Genomic DNA, 19,390 nt, shown 5'->3' with positions numbered 1-19,390 from the left:
TCCACATAGGCAGCGCCAGCAGGTCTTTAAATGGCTAAAAGCACACTCAACTGTCATTCTGCACTTGCTCAGCCTGTTGTTGAACAAACTCCTTGCTGCTGTCAAGATACCCCATGTATGGCTTCATAAGCCATGGCATTAAGGGGTAAGTAGGGTCTCCCAGGATCACAATGGGCATTTCAACTTCACCTAAAGTGATCTTCTGGTCAGGGAAGAAAGTCCCTGCTTTCAGCTTCCTGAATAGGCCAGTGTTCTGAAAGATGCGTGCGGCATGCACCTTTCCGGATCAGTCTGTGTTAATGTCTGTGAAACGCCCACAGTCATCCACAAGTGCCTGTAGAACCATAGAAAAATACCCCTTGTCATTAATGTACTCGGTGGCTAGGTAGTCAGGTGCCAGAATTGGAATATGCGTGCCATCTATCCCCCTCCGCAGTTAGGGAAGCCCATTTATGCAAAGCGATCCACAATGTCACACATGTTTCCCAGAGTCTCAGTCTTTCAGAGAATGATGCGATTAATGGCCCTGCACACTTATCAACAAGGGTCCAACAGTCGACTTTCCCACTCCAAACTGGTTAGCGACCGATTGGTAGCAGTCTGGAGTAGCCAGCTTCTACAGTGCAATTGCCACACGCTTCTCTAATGACAGAGCAGCTGTCATTCTCGTATCCTTGACTGCAGGGCTCGGGCGAGCTCATCACATAGTCCTATGAATGTGGCTTTCCTCATCCGAAAGCTCTGCAGCCACTGCTCATCATCCCAAACGTGCATCAGAATGTGATCCCATCACTCGGTGCTTGTTTCCTGAGCGCAAAAGCGGCGTTCCACTGTGGTCAGCACCTCCATGAATGCCACAAGCAATCTCGTGTCATAGCTACTGCGGGTGACGTGATCAATATCGAACTCCTCTTGCCTTTGTAGTTTAAGGAATAACTCCACTGCCACTCATAACGTGTTAGTAAGTGCGGGATCCATTCCTATAGACCGAATAGGCAGAGCGTGTAGTACACAAATCATTGAAAGATGGCACCAAATGGGGACAGAAGCACAGGAATTGCTGAGATGAGAAGCAATGCATGACAGGGCATTCACGGCGGTGCTGACCACAGTGGAATGCCGCTCTTGGGCTCAGGAAACACCTTCCTCCCACCTTCCTCCACCTTCCCACAACTCTTAGTGGCAGAAGAGAAAGAGGTGCTCAGTGCAATAGCTGCCCAGAGTGCACCGCTCCGAGTACCACTGTAAGTTCAGCAGGCAGCTGACATTGTGAACACACAATAGCAGTTTCTCTTCAGCACTCTCTGAGTGGCGCTGTAACTCTGCCAGAGTAGACATAGCCTCCGAGAGACTGACTGCCAGGATCCCAGGACTGATCCCCTCTGGGGAATGAAGCACAAGGTCGACAGACTATGCAGCCTTCACTAGTCTCCCTGTACCTGCAAACCCTGCTAGCCCAAAGTGCTGGACCATCTATACCATTACCTGGTTCCTAAACTGCAGCTACAGTTCCTGGGCTATCGAGTCATTTCTTTCAATAAGCAACAGGGCTGGAACTTTTATTTGTATATTTCCCTTTAATTCAATCTCCATTTTCTTCATTTCACACTGTCCTAAGTTAAGGAATGTGGAGCACCAGAAACTGACACAAGCCTATTGCTGCCCCATTCTGTGCCCATCCAGCAGGAGTAGAGAACAAACACCTCCTGGGGCAGGGATTGTCACACTGGACTTTAAATACGGATGCATGCTCCCAAGCTTTGCTGTCTTTCTCAAATCCTGGCATAAGGGTGACACCTACAGCTGCTTGTAATCACGCCTGGCAGGAAGGAGACCCCTATGTTCATTCCCTGGGGAGGCAGGGGGATCTGGGAGACCCTGGACACTGGGGGATATTTACCCAAAACTCAGGAGCAATCTACTCAGGGGTGATGCAGGAGAAAAGAGCTGGGTGCTGCTTTCCCCACATTTCTCCTTACCCCTTTCAGTCTCTTCACTCTCCCTTTCTTCCCCCTTCCCCAACCCTCTGGCACGGAGACTTGGTCACTTCCCTTCTGCCAGGGGCGCTCACTCTCCCATAGCTGGACTGACGCCTCCGAGTGCTAATAGGAGCGAGAGCCTGGGTGCGGGTCAGTCTCTGCAGTGGTTCTGGGACACACAGAGGCAGGAGGAGAAGCAGAGATGGGGGTGCTGTAGGAGACTTGATTCAGTGATATTGGAGCATAAGCTTTCGTGGGTGAATACCCACTTTGTGAGATGATGAAGTGGGCATTCACCCACAAAAGCTTATGCTGCAATCCGTCTGTTAGTCTATAAGGTGCCACAGGACTCTGTCGCTTTTTACAGATCCAGACTAACACGGCTACCCCCTGATACTTCATTCAGTGAAATCCTTTACAGAACCAAAGAATCCCCTTACCAGTGTATCTGGCTGCATAAAGTCTCACAGCAGTTCACCAACTTGTCTTTTCTGCTGCTGGGATTCCCTGAATTACTTTTATCACTTCATCATTTAGCTTTGTTATTGTGCAGATGCAGGTCATTGTGCTATTTAATTTATATTTTACCAACAAGTCCTCCTTGAAAATATGCAGCAGTAAGTACCTGCTAGTTTTAGTAATTACATCTGTGTTTCTGGTATTGCACTTGCTCTGGTTTTTTACTGTGATTTCTAATTTGGAATTTTTAATTCTAACTTTTTCTTCTTATTTTTAGAGCAGATGTTGATTCTGCTGGATCAGCTGACTTCCAGCCTGACTGAATTTCTGGGCTGGTTTCAAAAAAATTTTTTGTTCAATCCACCAATGGTTTTTGCCTTTTGCAACTGCTATTTTGCCTCTCAATCCAGCCCTTAGGTTTTTTCCACATGGCATTACTTGTGTGTTGAACTTGATTCACAAATATTCAATAACGGTCGTATACTCTCTCATGTAACATCCTTATCAAAGGCAAAAATCTATTGTAATTTTTGCTGAACATTAGAACTGCTGTAGTGGATCAGATGAATAGTCCATCTAGTACAGGATCCTGTCTTCTGACAGCGGCCAATGCCAGGTGCTTTTGAGGGAATGAACACAACAGGCAATCACTGAGTGACCCATCCTGGCAGTCAGAGGTTTAGGGACAGCCAGAGCATGGGGATGGATTCCTGGTTCTCTTGGCTAATATCTGATGCACCTAGCCTGAGGGACTGATCTAATTCTTTGTTAAACCCATTTATAGTTTTGGCCTTCAAAACATAATGAGCACACATCTACAACCCCAAGAGGGCTTGACAACCCCAAGAATTCTAAAAACCTGAGGTCAAGAAACTTTAATTAATACATGATATTTTGTTCTTATGTGCCTCTGAGCCTGAGCCTTTAGGGCTTTGAGGAGGGGGTTGGACTAGATGAGCTCCTGAGGTCCCTTCCAAGCCTCATATTCTATGATATATTCTATGGTGCCATAAGGCCACTTCCACAAAAGCTGGAGCTAAACACCTGCATGAATCTTGGTCTACCCTCATACTTCTCCTGTTCCCTCTCCCAAACATTTCACATACCTTAGGCCATATCTACACTACAAGCCTATGTTAACCCAAGTTATGTCAGCACAGACTCGCTAGCGGTACTGTGTCACTTCTGTGACTGACTTGTGCTACTGTAATAAATCAAATAGAACTCCTACCCACAGCAAAGCTGCCCCAGCCCCCGGCTCAGTCCTGACACATGGAAGGTGTGAGTGGGCCAGCCCAGCGTGGGTGAGAAAGGGGCCATGGGAAGGAGTGGATGGAGGAAAGCATCCTTATAGCAACTCCCACATTGGGCTATACAGCTGCTCCTGCTGCTCTCCCTGTTGTCGTACCATGCCTCGAGATGAATATGCTGCACGTCGGCCCTATCCAAGCCACAATTTCACATACGGCATGGGATTCCACTGAGTATAAGAAGGTCCCACACATGAAATGAATAGCAAGTCCACTATTAGAGAAAGTTTTGTCAATTTCAGCCTCTGCACTCTGCAGGCAGGACAAAACAAAAAGAGATCTAAGATTGCACCCGATGTCCTAAGGACATTTCAGATGTTTAAATCAATATATAAAGAGGGTGGAATGAAAACTACTATTTCTTTCAAAGGAGGCACAATAATTTCCCTGAATATCCAGTTTTCCCCTCCAATCCCTTTGTGGTTTTGTCTATGGGGGCTATTTGCTTTCCCTGTGAATCTTTAGTTCCTTTAGCAAAATTGCTTTGCCCAAAATAAACCCTGATCATCGAGACACATCTTTCCACCATGTTCTCCATGTTTTTTGTGTTTTTTTTTTTTAACAGTAACATTTCAAAGAGGATCTGGAAGCAGCTTGGACATCGCAACCATGATCCTCTGCTGGGGAGGGAATGGGATAGATTTGAACTTGGAAATGGTTCCTGATTTTGATTGTATTTTTTGTGTATAGGAGATCCCCTCATCCCGGGGGCAGAAAAGAACTGCCCCTTCCATGGCCACACACACCTTTCTCTGCCCGACCCCCAACAACTGGGAGTGAAATTAACAAGGATGATGCCAGAAACGGCTCCTAACCCCGGGAGCTGAACCGCGCAGGGAACAGCTGAGTTTAAACTGTTCTTATGGAGGGGGCAGGCTTCTCCCTCCCTCCCTCAGCCAGTCTCCCTGCTGCAAAGTAGAGGAAAGCCCCTGCAGCTGCTGCTGAGTGCCAGGCAGGGAGAAAGCAGGGAGCCTAGCATTGGCAGCCTGGCTGGAGGAGGAGGGAAGACACGAAGAAAAATGTGACAGTGAGTTTTCACATTTTCAGGCTTATTCCAATATTAAAGTTTTCTTACAGACAGTATTTTTAGTAGTAGTAGCAGCTTTATTTTCTATATCTATGTCACGCAATGGGAGGGATCCATGAAGTACGTAGGAGAGGTGGGTTGCTTGCGATTGGCCCATATGGGTAAGAAATGTAAATTACTTTCACCCCTGCCCAAACCCCAGGGCTCCCAGCCGCCTCTGCAGCTGGTAGGTCCGGGGGTGATTTAAAGGGCCCGGGGATCCTAACTTCAGCCGGATCCCCGAGCCCTTTAAATCCAGATTTAAAAGCCCTGGGATTTAAAGGCACCACCTCTTCCAACAGAGGCCACACCTCTTCCGGTTGAGGCCCCGCCCCCTCCGCAGGACTCTGGAGTACCGGTAAGTCCTTTAAGTTACTTTCACCCCTGACTGAGGCCCAGGAGGGAGGAGGAGGAGGAATCCTACTGATGGGCAGTGGCTGTGGAGAAAAAGAGGAAAGGGTCCTGGGACTTTCCCCCCACCCCCGCTTTTACCTGCCTGCTTGCTCTTGTGGTGGAAGGGGGCAGATGCTCTCAGGAAGCCTGTTTTGTTAGTTCCCTCTGGGGCACCTTGCACTGGCCACTGTCAAAGGACAGGATACTGGGCTAGATGGACCTTCGGTCTGACCCAGTCTGGCCGTTCTTAAGGGGTTTGCCAAGATCACCTATGGACCTTCTCTTTGTGTATCTGAGTGCTCTACAGGGCTGCATAAGCTGCAACAAGTTTCTGGTCTTGTGTTCGAGCTTGAGAAACAGGATTGTAGGTGAGGCAGGAATCAAAGGGTCTCATGCCTGACAGCCAGCAGATGTGCAGGTCACGGGCAATGAGCCCAGGAGAATCGGTAAATGTGGTGCATGAATGAGCCCAAACTAGAAGGTCTCTTGTTGGCCTCAAAGGGTAGTTGCTCAAAGGGAGCCGTCTGGTGTGATGAAAAGAGTGACCCATGTATGGACTCGACTAGCTTGCGAAGTCCTTGCACTGGGGGGTTTGTGGGGGTGTCATAACTATAAAGGGAAGGGTAACAGCTCTCCTGTGTACAGTACTATAAAATCCCTCCTGGCCAGAGACTCCAAAATCCTTTTTCCATGTAAAGGGTTAAGAAGCTCAGGTAACCTGGCTGACACCTGACCCAAAGGACCAATAAGGGGACAAGATACTTTCAAATCTTGGTGGGGGGAAGGCTGTTGTTTGTGCTCTTTGTTTAGGGGGTTGTTTGCTCTTGGGACTAAGAGGGACCAGATATCCATCCAGGCTCTCCAAATCTTTCTGAACAAGTCTCTCATATTTCAAACTTGTAACTAAACAGCCAGGCAAGGTGTGTTAGTTTTATCTTTGTTTTCTCAACTTGTAAATGTAACATTTACTAGGGTGTTTACCTCTGTTTGCTGTAACTTTGAACCTAAGGCTAGAGGGCGGTCCTCTGAGCTCTTTAAGTTTGATTACCCTGTAAAGTTATTTTCCATCCTGATTTTACAGAGAGGATTTTTACCTTTTTCTTTAATTGATTGATTTTTGCTTGTTTTTAGATCCAAGGGGGTTGGATCTTAATCCACCAGGAGTTGGTGGGAGAAAGGAGGGGGGATGGTTAATTTCTCCTTGTTTTCAGATCCAAGGGGTTTGGATCTGTATTCACCAGGGAATTGGTGAAGAGTCTCTCAGGGCTACCCAGGGAAGGGAATTAGCATTGGGAGTGGTGGCAGCGGACCAGATCTAAGCTGGTAGTTAAGCTTAGAAGTTTTCATGCAGGCCCCCACATCTGTACCCTAAAGTTCAGAGTGGGGAAGTAGCCTTGACAGGGGGTTAATATGTGGTTGGGAGAATTCCACAGCCATAAAATCTCACCCCTGGGTTTGTAATGTGAGACTCCAGCAAACAAGTCCCTCTATGTGTGAAGGGAGGAGCTCTGAGGGGAGGGTCCATGGGGGTGTCAGTGTGAGGAGGAGGGGCTGTAAGGGGGAGGGTCCATGGGGATGTCAATGTGAGGGGGAGAGTCCATGGGGGTGTCAGTGTGAGGGGACATTGATCATTGCCTGTTAGGTTCATTTCCTCTGGGGCACCTGGCATTGGCCACTGTTGGTAGACAGGATACTGGGTTAGATGGACCTTTGGTCTGACCCAGTATGGATGTTCTTATGTAATAATTTCTCCCCTCGTTCCCCAATAAATAAACCTGAGCTAAGTGCAGTGCTGGGAGTTTCTCCTTTCACTCTTGCTGAGGAGGACCGGGTCCCAGGGGCGTTTCTAGCAAAGCATTTGGGACTCAACTGGGGGAACCTGCCTTTCATTACAGAATGTTCAAGTTCTGACAACATGTTTATTTACAGTTTTTTATAATGTGATATAATCCTTCAATCCCAGTGTCACTATCGATAACATGGCTTGGGTCAGCCTGGTGGGATACCAAGGGTAAAACTAAATAGCTCTTCAAATCCAAGAGAGTGGAGATAAATCACCTCTCAGAGTCAATGCGGGGTAATCAATAGGCAGACAGCAGGCCAAATCGCTTTTCAATGGACCCCAAAATCTTTTTATTTACTTATTATTAGCATTATTGTTATTTTTTGTATTATTTTCTCTGGAGTCTTGACTAGACCTTGACCAAGAATTTTGGACCTTGACAGAAAAGAATGGCTTACCCCTAAAAATGGGGTTGTGTTACCTTCCTTATGTCCTGGCGCCATCTTGTGGCCATTTCCTTTCCCTCCTTTCCGTGAAAAGCTTTGGGATTTTGTGTAGAAACTTTATTTCCTTGGGAGAGACCCAGGAACGGGGGCTGCCTGCATGTATCACCCACTAGATTAGAAGGTGACAGACAAACACCCTTAAGATGAGGGAGTGTCACTGTCAAAAAAATCATCTCCCGTCTTCACTTGAGTGACAGCCTGAATCGTTCCTTCTCCGGGCAGAGCCCAAGGACTGGAATCAGCAGCAGCAACAAACTGTTCTGTACGTAGCAGGAACCAACACAAAATGTGCTTTGAAAGGAGCTGCCGCCTGCCTGCTGGGGTGAAATTTGCCCTTATGGTCATAGATTTTCATTTCCTTTCTTTGAGGGCAGAGATGGGTTGGCGCTACCTCAGGCTGGGATGTGGAGCCCATGTCCCCATCTGTCCGTCACTCTGGGAACCTGTCTCTGCTCACAGGCTGCCTCCTGCCTATCTGGCCAGCTCCTGAGCTCTGTGGGGGTGAGTCATTTGGCATAAGTGACACCTGGGAGAAACACTCGTACCAGATGCATTGGTGGTATAGTGGTGAGCATAGCTGCCTTCTAAGCAGTTGGGTTCAATTCCCAGCCAATGCAGGGATGTGCTCTTTCCTTGGCCAGGAATTGGTTTAATATCAGTTTATCAATAGAACAAGAGAATTAATGTCCCAAATCCCAGCAGGTCATTCAACACCCAGTGGCGGAAGAAAGGGGCGGGACTATACAATGAGCTGTTTGAATCATCCTGCCATTACAATGTATGGTTTATTCTTTAAAAATTTTCCTTTACTTCCCTCTCTGTTTTAGACTCAGAGCCTTTAAGGTCAGAAGGTACCATAGTGATCATCTGGTTCGACCTCCTGCACCTTGCAGGCCACAGGACCCCACCCACTCCTGTAATAGACCCCTAACCTCTGCTTGAGTTACTGACATCCTGAAATCATGGATTAAAACTGTGAAGTTACAGAGAATCCACCATTTACAATGGTTTAAACCTGCAAGTGACCCATGCCCCATGCTGCAGAGGAAGGCAAAAAAAACCCAGGGTCTCTGCCAATCTACCCTTGGGGAAAACTCCTTCCCAACCCCAAATATGTCGATCAGTTAGACCCTGAGCATGCGGACAAGACGCACCGGGCAGACACCTGGGAAAGAATTCTCTGCAGTAACTCTGAGCGCTCCCCACCTATTGTCCCATCTCTGGCCGTTGGAGATATTTGCTGCTAGCAATCACAGATCGGCCACATGCCGTTACAGGCAGTCCCATCGCACCACCCCATCCATAAACTTATTAAGCTCAGTTTTGTAGCCTGTTCGGTTTTTGCCCCCACTGCTCCCCTCCCCACCAATACAGCTAATGCCATAAGGCATTGCGGGAGAGGGTCTCCATGCCTGATCTCGGTGGTTTGGGGCTACAAGAGCTTCCACATTATCACATAGTGGATGGGGCCGTGGGTGGAAGGTTGGAAGGGATAGAATTGGGTGGGGCCACAGGCAGAAAGGGTGGGGATTTGGTGTCACTAGCCCCTGCTTAGCGAGTAGGGTTTGGTTTAGGACAGTGGTCCCCAAAATGTGGGGCATGCCTCCTAGGGGCACAGAGGAATGTTCATGGGGGCACCTCAGGGCCTGAGCCAGCCCCCATAGAGAGCAGGGAGGGAGCACCACTGTGCCCCCAGGCTCCCAGCCTGGCCTCAACCCACTTACCCCATCCACACCCCTCTCCCCGGCAAGCCATGGCCCCGCTCCCAGCCCCAGTTCTAGACCATGGCTGCTGAGGGGCTGCAGACATGGATAAGAGGGCACAATATGAAAAGTTTGGGGACCACTGGTTTTGGGTGACACCCTCAACCACTTCTATGCAGTCCAATAAAATGAATTCCTTGCCCCTCAAGCAGGAGGGACTAGTTGTGTTCTCTTGCCCTTTACTCATAGAGTGGGAAGGGACCTTAGTCCAACCCCCTGCTCAAAACAGGACCAATCCCCAACTAAATCCCCAAATTGCCCTCTCAAGGATTGAGCTCACAACACTGTGTTTAGCTGACGACTGCTCAAGCCACTGAGCTATCCCTCCCCTGCGTTAGCCAGCACAGATAACATTTCATTCAATTCATGTGATTTGTAACCCAACATCAGCCAAAACTGGTCCTTTTGGCAAAGCCGCCCCATCAGCCACCAGTAGATGCCCTTTCACTGCGCATTGCCTAGTTCCCCTAACTCTGAGGGACTTCAGCTCCTCTCTGTCCCCAGGGACCCTCCACACCACTCCCCTACTTACCACGGTTCAATTGCAGTAGCATGAGTCTGACCCTCACTTTAGAGGCCCCACATTAATAACCATTTTCAATATGAACTTACTGGGGTTTTTATTGCAATATTTGGGTGGGGGAAACCTGTTAAAAACATTCATAAAACTCCTCTCCCAATAGAGTCCCAGGGCTCTTGATATCCCGTGTATCGGGTCATGAACATCCACTGACCATGTAGCTGATTGTGGTATAAACATCTTAGATTTCCCCAGCTAGATAAGATCCCATCTTTACGTAAATGTCAGGGAGCCCTGTCTGAAAACAGTGACAATCTTAGAACAGTTCATCGGAAGAATTATCATACTAAAGCATATGTGCAAAGCATGTGCCCTGCCACTGAGCTCCCTCCCCACCAATACAGCTAATGCCATAAGACTTTAGGGGGGGGGGGAGGGAGAGAGTCTCCATGCCTGATCTTGGAGGCAGAAGTGGTTTGGGGCTTCAAGAGCTTCCACATTATCACATAGTGGATGGGGCCATGGGTGGAAGGCGTGGAAGGGGTGGAAGAGGGCGGGGCTGCAGTCAGAAAGGGTGGGGATTTGGTATCACTATCCCCTGCTTAGTGAGTAGGGTTCAGTTTAGGGCAGTGGTCCCCAAAATGTGGGGCATGCTTCTTAGGGGGGCACAGGGGAAAGTTCATGGGGGCACCTCAGGGCCTAAGCCAGCCCCCATGGAGGGCAGGGAGGGAGCACCACTCAGCCCCACTCGGCCCCAATCCTGCCCCCCTGGCTCCTGGCCCAGCCTTGACCCCTTAGCCCGTACACACCCCTCTCTGCAGGAAGCCACCGTCCAGCTACCAGCCCCAGTTCTTGACCGTGGCTGCCAAGGGGCCACAGACACAGATAAAAGGGCAGTGTGGAAAGTTTGGGGACCACTGGTTTAGGGTGACACCCTCAATCACTTCTATGCAGTCCAATAAAAGGTATTCCTCACCCCTCAAGTAGGACGGACTATGTTCTGCTGCCCTTTACTCATCCAGGAAGGATAACAAGATTTCATTGCACTCATGTGATTTGTAACCCCCATCAGCCCAAACTGGTCCTTTTGGCAAAGCTGCCCAATCATGCTGTGTAGCTAGGCGGAGTAGGCGGGTCGGTGCAAACACGGTCTGTTCCTGAAGTATTTCCCCCAGCTCATCACTAGGTGTGAGGGGGGAACTCGTTCAGACCCTGCTTACACTTAGTATTTAAAAACTCCTTAATGTCCCTACCTCTGCTGGACTTAGATTTCTCCTCCTGTCCCATCCCTGATAGCTCAGATGAGGTGGCCGAGTGGTTAAGGTGATGCTGCTAATCGATTGTGCTCTGCATGTGTGGGTTTGAATCCTATCCTCATCGGAGGCCTTCAGGCTTCTCTCTTCCTTTACAAACAACCATCTTCCCCCTTTGGTACAATCACAGACCACACCATGTTGCTTCCTGCAAACAAAAGCAATCTCAGGAACTCAGCCCCTCCCCCCCCCCCGGCTTAAAATAAAATGTCTAAATACCAGATTTCTAAAAGAATTCTCTAGTCCTGGATTTCTTAGTTTTTATCTCAAAAGGTGACATCCTCATCAATTCCCCCAAACACCCCAAGACCTCCATTATTATTAAAATTATTAAAATGCCCCAGTCCTCAACAAGGCCACAACAGTGACCCATGGCAAGAGTGTCTAGGCCAAGCTGTTGTGAGGGAGGCAAATCAAACATTTTCTCTCTGCTTCCCTTGGCAAGGTCTGACGGGAAAACAAAATCCCCCAAAATGAAGATTTTCTACTGAAAAACCAATACTAGTCTGCTTGGGGACTTTGATTTGAATGTATTATTATTATTCTCTTCTGATTTCTGAATTATCTCAGTTCAGTCTTTGTGCTCCAGGTGTGTTTCCAGGTAGCGAGTTGTGGGGGAGAGAGGTGAGGTCATGATGTCTCTTCCCCTCTTTCAGTTTCTTCCAACTTGCTAGGAAGCTGCTTTGCTACGATGTGAGTCAAGCAGTGTCCATTGTCTCCGGGCTACCTCGGAGAAGTCTGCATTGTACGCGGCTCCTGGGATAGTCCGTGTGAGTGTGGATTCCTTCAATGGGCCAGCAATGAGTCTGGCTCCACCACTGTGGCACCGGAAAGGCTGGTTCTGGGCATTTGCCAACCTCGTAACATAGTTCAGTAACGCACACAGAGCAAAACATCCACTGACCATGTAGTTGATTGTGGTATAAACATCTTAGATTTCCCCAGCTAGATAAGATCCCATCTTTATGTAAATGTCACAGAGCAAAACTTCATCACGTCCCAAACAAGGCAAGCAGACGCCATCCAACAAGATATTAATGTTCAACAGATCACGGCTTTTGAACTGATACCTCACCAGGCAGACTGTTAGGGTGACCAGATCACAGAAACGAAATATCGGGATGGGGGGCAGAGCAAGAAAAAAAGCTGTTTCGCAGGGGCCGGGGAAATTAGCAGGCCCCGCCGGGAAGGAGCCGCTGGAGCGCAGCCAAGCAGCAGAGGCGCAAGGCTCCGGACCTTGGCAGGGAGTGGGAGAGCGGCTCGGGCCGTGCGAGTGGGCCATGTAAAGTTTATCGGCTCAGGGGGGACCCCGGCCGGCTCCTCGCCCCAGTAGAGGGGTAGTGTCACCGCCCCATGCCAGCATGTCTCGCCGGCCGCCACAAGCCAGGTAAGAAGCCGAGTTCCCCTCTCCCCCTCGTCCTGGCTCCTCAGCTGAGCGGCATTCCTCCTCCCTCCCAGGATTGCAGCTGTAATGGCAGCGCAAGACTGGAGGGAGGGGGTGGTGGCGCGGCTTCCAGTTCCTGGAGCTGCTGGTGAGTACGAGCTCCGGCACCGGGCGGGCAAGGGGGGCTGGCAAGGGGGCTGCTCCCCCAGCAGGGAGACAGGGGGCTTAGCTGAGGAGCCAGGACTAGGGGGATGGGAGGGACTCGCTCCTTACCTGGCCTGCAGCGGCCGGCGTAACATGCTGAAGCGGGCGCGGGGCGGGGACGCTACCCCCCTACAGCCGGGGTCAGAGCTCGTACTCACCAGCTCCAAGAACTGGAAGCCGCCACCACCTCCTCCCTCCCTCCTGGCTTGCGCCGCCATTACAGCTGCAAGCCTGGGAGGGTGGAGGAATGCCACCTGCTTGGGGAGGAGGCGGGGCCAGGGTGGGGATTTGGGGAGGGATCCAATAGGGGAAGGAGGGGGCGAAGTCGGGGCGGGTGGGGAGAGAGAGTGCCTCCGGAGGGCAAAATTGCTTGTTTGTCCAGTGTCCCGACCGCACATTGGTCAGGACCAGTGCCGTATTATTGCCTAAGGCGGCAAATTTGCAGGGGCGGAAGCTCCCCTCCGCGCCCCACCCACCTGCTCCAGCTCACCTCCACCTCCTCTGCAAGCACGCCGCTGCATCCTGTTTCTCTCCCCTCCCAGCGCTTGCGCCGCGAAACAGCTGTTTTGTGGGGCAGGGAGGGAGTGGGGAGGAGGGGGAACGCCGCGCGCTGGGGGAAGAGGTGGGGCTGGAGAAAAGGGATCCAATAGGGGAAGCGAGGGGCGGAGTTGGGGTGGGGACTTTGGGGAGGGTGTTGGAATGGGGGCGGGAAAACGGCGGCAATTATTTCCCGGCCTAGGGACGTCAAAATTATTAATCCGCCACTGGTCAGGACGCGGGACAAACAAGCAAATATCGGGACAGTCCCAATAAAATCGGGCCATCTGGTCACCCTACAGACTGTGTACAAACCATAGCATCATTATATGACACCACTCCCAAGAGGAGGAGGAGGGTGGTGGTGGTCGGGGACTCCCTCCTCAGGGGGACTGAGTCATCTATCTGCCGCCCTGACCGGGAAAACCGAGAGGTCTGCTGCTTGCCAGGAGCTAGGATACACGATGTGACGGAGAGACTGCCGAGACTCATCAAGCCCTCGGATCGCTACCCCTTCCTGCTTCTCCACGTGGGCACCAATGATACTGCCAAGAATGACCTTGAGCAGATCACTGCAGACTACGTGGCTCTGGGAAGAAGGATAAAGGAGTTTGAGGCGCAAGTGGTGTTCTCGTCCATCCTCCCTGTGCAAGGAAAAGGCCGGGGTAGAGACCGTCGAATCGTGGAAGTCAACGAATGGCTACGCAGGTGGTGTCGGAGAGAAGGCTTTGGATTCTTCGACCATGGGATGGTGTTCCAAGAAGAAGGAGTGCTAGGCAGAGACGGGCTCCACCTAACGAAGAGAGGGAAGAGCATCTTCGCCAGCAGGCTGGCTAACCTAGTGAGGAGGGCTTTAAACTAGGTTCACCGGGGGAAGGAGACCAAAGCCCTGAGGTAAGTGGGGAAATGGGATCCTGGGAGGAAGCACAAGCAGGAGAGCGCAAGAGGGGAGGACTCCTGTCTCATGCTGAGAAAGAGGGACGATCATTGAGTTATCTTAAGTGCCTATACACAAATGCAAGAAGCCTGGGAAACAAGCAGGGAGAACTGGAAGTCCTGGCACAGTCAGGGAACTATGATGTGATTGGAATAACAGAGACTTGGTGGGATAACTCACATGACTGGAGTACTGTCATGGATGGATATAAACTGTTCAGGAAGGACAGGCAAGGCAGAAAAGGTGGGGGAGTTGCGTTGTATGTAAGAGAGGAGTATGACTGCTCAGAGCTCCGGTATGATACTGCAGAAAAACCTGAGAGTCTCTGGATAAAGTTGAGAAGTGGGAGCAACAAGGGTGATGTCGTGGTTGGAGTCTGCTATAGACCACCAGACCAGGGGGATGAGGTGGACGAGGCTTTCTTCTGGCAACTAGCAGAAGTTGCTAGATCGCAGGCCCTGGTTCTCATGGGAGACTTTAATCACCCTGATATCTGCTGGGAGAGCAATACAGCGGTGCACAGGCAATCCAGGAAATTTTTGGAAAGCGTAGGGGACAATTTCCTGGTGCAAGTGCTGGAGGAACCAACTAGGGGCAAAGCTTTTCTTGACCTGCTGCTCACAAACAGGGAAGAACTAGTAGGGGAAGCAAAAGTGGATGGGAACCTGGGAGGCAGTGACCATGAGATGGTCGAGTTCAGGATCCTGACACAAGGAAGAAAGGAGAGCAGCAGAATATGGACCCTGGACTTCAGAAAAGCAGACTTTGACTCCCTCAGGGAACAGATGGGCAGGATCCCCTGGGAGAATAACATGAAGGGCAAAGGGGTCCAGGAGAGCTGGCTGTATTTTAAAGAATCCTTATTGAGGTTGCAGGAACAAACCATCCCGATGTGTAGAAAGAATAGTAAATATGGCAGGCGACCAGCTTGGCTAAACAGTGAAATCCTTGCTGATCTTAAACGCAAAAAAGAGGCTTATAAGAAGTGGAAGATTGGACAAATGACCAGGGAGGAGTATAAAAATATTGCTCAGGCGTGCAGGAGTGAAATCAGGAAGGCCAAATCACACTTGGAGATGCAGTTAGCAAGAGATGTTAAGAGTAACAAGAAGGGTTTCTTCAGGTATGTGAGCAACAAGAAGAAAATCAAGGAAAGTGTGGGCCCCTTACTGAATGAGGGAGGCAACCTAGTGACCGAGGATGTGGAAAAAGCTAATGTACTCAATGATTTTTTTGCCTCTGTCTTCACGCACAAGGTCAGCTCCCAGATTGCTGCACTGGGCAGTACAGCATGGGGAGAAGGTGACCAGCCCTCTGTGGAGAAAGAAGTGGTTCGGGACTATTTAGAAAAACTGGACGTGCACAAGTCCATGGGGCCGGATGCGCTGCATCCGAGGGTGCTAAAGGAGTTGGCGGGTGAGATTGCAGAGCCATTAGCCATTATTTTTGAAAACTCATGGCGATCGGGGGAGGTCCCAGATGACTGGAAAAAGGCTAATGTAGTGCCCATCTTTAAAAAAGGGAAGAAGGAGGATCCGGGGAACTACAGGCCAGTCAGCCTCACCTCAGTCCCTGGAAAAATTATGGAGCAGGTCCTCAAGGAATCAATTATGAAACATTTAGAGGAAAGGAAAGTGATCAGGAACAGTCAGCATGGATTCACGAAGGGGAAGTCGTGCCTGACTAACCTAATTGCCTTCTATGATGAGATAACTGGCTCTGTGGATGAGGGGAAAGCAGTGGATGTGTTATTTCTTGACTTTAGCAAAGCTTTTGATACTGTCTCCCACAGTATTCTTGCCACCAAGTTAAAGAAGTATGGGCTGGATGAATGGACTGTAAGGTGGATAGAAAGCTGGCTAGATCGTCGGGCTCAACGGGTAGTGATCAATGGCTCCATGTCTAGTTGGCAGCCGGTTTCAAGTGGAGTGCCCCAAGGGTCGGTCCTGGGGCCGGTTTTGTTTAATATCTTTATTAATGATCTGGAGGATGGTGTGGACTGCACTCTCAGCAAGTTTGCAGATGACACTAAACTAGGAGGCGTGGTAGATACACTAGAGGGTAGGGATCGAATACAGAGGGACCTAGACAAATTAGAGGATTGGGCAGAAAAAAACCTGATGAGGTTCAACAAGGACAAGTGCAGAGTCCTGCACTTAGGACGGAAGAATCCCATGCACTGCTACAGACTAGGGACCGAATGGCTAGGTAGCAGTTCTGCTGAAAAGGACCTAGGGGTCACAGTGGATGAGAAGCTGGATATGAGTCAACAGTGTGCTCTTGTTGCCAAGAAGGCTAACGGCATTTTGGGCTGTATAAGTAGGGGCATTGCCAGCAGATCGAGGAACGTGATCGTTCCCCTTTATTCGACATTGGTGAGGCCTCATCTGGAATACTGTGTCCAGTTTTGGGCCCCACACTACAAGAAGGATGTGGAAAAATTGGAAAGAGTCCAGCGGAGGGCAACAAAAATGATTAGGGGTCTGGAGCACATGACTTATGAGGAGAGGCTGAGAGAACTAGGATTGTTTAGTCTCCAGAAGAGAAGAATGAGGGGGGATTTGATAGCAGCCTTCAACTACCTGAAGGGGGGTTCCAAAGAGGATGGAGCTCGGCTGTTCTCAGTGGTGGCAGATGACAGAACAAGGAGCAATGGTCTCAAGTTGCGGTGGGGGAGGTCCAGGTTGGATATCAGGAAAAACTATTTCACTAGGAGGGTGGTGAAACACTGGAATGCGTTACCTAGGGAGGTGGTGGAGTCTCCTTCCTTGGAGGTTTTTAAGGCCCGGCTTGACAAAGCCCTGGCTGGGATGATTTAGCTGGGAATTGGTCCTGCTTTGAGCAGGGGGTTGGACTAGATGACCTCTTGAGGTCCCTTCCAACTCTGATATTCTATGATTCTATGATTCTATGACAGTGGTGAATAGGGTGTGCTTTGCGCACACCAGGGCTGACATTGCAATCATAGAATCAGAGATTATAGGACTGGAAGGGACCTCGAGAGGTCATCGAGTCCAGTCCCCTGCCCGCATGGCAGGACCAAATACTGTCTAGACCGTCCCTGATAGACATTTATCTAACCTACTCTTAAATATCTCCAGAGACGGAGATTCCACAACCTCCCTAGGCAATTTGTTCCAGTGTTTAACCACCCTGACAGTTAGGAACTTTTTCCTAATGTCCAACCTAGACCTCCCTTGCTGCAGTTTAAACCCATTGTTTCTACCCATTGTTTCATTGCAATGGAGACGTACCCGCAGAGTCCATCTCTCCCGGGATAAAGATTGCAGCAGGGCTGGCCTGGGTCATCGGACTTGGGCTCCTGGAGCTAAAGCTGTGGGGCTCAAAACTGTGGTGCAGATACGTGTATTCCTGCTGGGTTGGGAAACCCTTCCCCCTCGTGGGTCTCAGTGGCTGGGCTCAAGCTCTATGTCTGCACTGTCATTGTACAGCCCTGCAGCCCCAGCCCCACATGCCTGAGCCAGCTGCCCCGGGCTTGGAGACAGGTGCCCCGGGGGTGTTAATCGCAGTGTAGACATAATGTCAGGGCACGTCTACACGGCGACGAAACCCCCGCGGCTGGTCCGTGTCTGACAAATCCGGCTTTGCCTCCTTCTGCTCCTTGTTCCCCAGGACGGGACGATCTGCACAGAGAGGCTGCAGCCAGTGGGTCTGGGCAGGTCCCAGGTCTGGGAATCGCCCCCCATCACCTCCTTCCCCACCCCACTGTCCGTTGGGGGGAAACCCCCCGATCTGCGCATGCCCAGAGCCGGGAGACACAAAACTCTTGTCCCGCCCCGGGAGAAGCTCCAAGGGCCCCGCACGAGACAGGGAGAACCGCAGCGCCCGGCGAGCATTCGCAGCTGGGCCCCGCCTCCCCGTCCGACGTCACTTCCGGTCCCGAGAGAGTCTGGAACTACATCTCCCAGCGTACCCCAGGGGCGCTTCCGCCCTGTTCAGCTCAGGTGAGGGAAGGTTTCAGCAGCTGTTACTGCGCATGTTCCGTGCGATCCCCGTTCGTCCGCCCCCAGGCCTAAAGTCACTTCCGCTGCTAGTCACCTGTGATCCGGGAGTGGCAGGAGGTGCCCGGAGCGGGGAGGAAGGGGGGCTAAGGGGTGGGGCTGTGGAGAACCCCGCCCCCAATGGGCTGCCTCCCAGCCCCGCTCGCGCCGCGCTCCAACGGCCCTAACGGCCGCAAGCGTCATGTGTCTCCTTCCCCCTCCCACCGCCTGGGACCCCGAGGGTTGCGTCACTTCCGGACCAGCTGCGGGGGGGCGGGGGGGAGCTCCGGGCCCGCGGGAGAGCCGGTAAGAGTTGGGTGGGGGAGGCCCGGCCCCACCCCGCCGCGAGACCCCCCCGCCCTGGGCCAGGCCGGAAGCTGGGGTGGGGCGGTGGGTACCGGTTCGGCCTCCGTAGCGATGGTGGGGCGGGTTGAGCTCTCTGTGGGGAGCTGGGAAACCCCTGGCGGAGAAAAGTCTGTGTGTGTGTGTGTGTGTGTGTGTCTCTGTGTGTTGCACTTGCCCATCCCCCACTGCTGCCCCCTTCCCTGCTCCAGGGACCTTCCCCCTCCCTGGCCCCCTTCAAACTGCCCCCCCCCCGGCTCCCTGCGGCCCGTGTGAAGGGGGGGAGGGGAACCGTCACTGTCTGTGTGTGTTGGACAGTCACATAAAATCCCTCCAAACTGCCCCCTTTCCCCTCCCCTCATTTGATAGCCAGAGAAATTCTCCCCCCTTCCCCTCCCCCCCCATCTGGGGGTTTGTCTCTCCTGTTGCCAAATGCGGAGTTCGTTTCAATTAAGACATGGGGGCTTTTACAAGAGCTAACACCTCATCTGCCAGTGTCACAGGCAGGATGGGCAGGGATGGTGTCTCTGGCCTCAGATTGCCAGAAGCTGGGAATGGGTGACAGGGGATGGATCACTTGATGATGACCTGTTCTCTTCATTCCCTCTGAAGCACCTGGCATTGGCCACTGAGGTAGATGGACCATTGGTCTGACGCAGTGGGCCATTCTTATGTTCACAGGTTCTATCAGGAGTATCTACTCATCTGGACACAGTGGGGAGCCACAGAAAGAAACAAGGTGTGCTGAGACAAGGAGGCCCAGTCTCAGAGCCCCCAGGGTCATGCTTGCCAAAAGCTAAAACTAGGCCCAGCCCGTGAAAGGGGGCACTCCCAGGAGAGACTGTATAAAGGCTGGAACATCAAACAATTTAATAAACCTGAGACAGCTGCCT

The 19,390-nt window shown here is 51.1% G+C and overlaps 1 protein-coding gene across 4 annotated transcripts in view; it reads left to right on the top strand.

The window, feature by feature from the left end:
• Positions 1-18,206: 18,206 nt before the first annotated feature.
• Positions 18,207-19,390, top strand: part of LOC122173394 (gastrula zinc finger protein XlCGF57.1-like) — a 45,613-nt gene continuing 44,429 nt past the window's right edge. For 2 of the 4 annotated variants that reach the window (XR_010593137.1, XM_065569575.1), the window contains exon 1: positions 18,207-18,461. Coding sequence is in view for 1 of the 4 variants with exons in the window: in XM_065569575.1 (XP_065425647.1) it covers positions 18,297-18,461 (165 nt within the window). In the remaining 3 variants the exon portion in view is untranslated. Of the gene's footprint in view, positions 18,546-19,390 lie in introns of all 4 variants that reach the window. The other 2 variants (XM_065569576.1, XM_065569577.1) reach the window with 2 other exon arrangements.

This window comes from Chrysemys picta, chromosome 16, assembly GCF_011386835.1.
Source record: "Chrysemys picta bellii isolate R12L10 chromosome 16, ASM1138683v2, whole genome shotgun sequence".
In the NCBI taxonomy this organism is placed as follows: Eukaryota; Metazoa; Chordata; order Testudines; family Emydidae; genus Chrysemys; species Chrysemys picta.
This window is presented reverse-complemented; position numbering and strand designations above follow the sequence as displayed.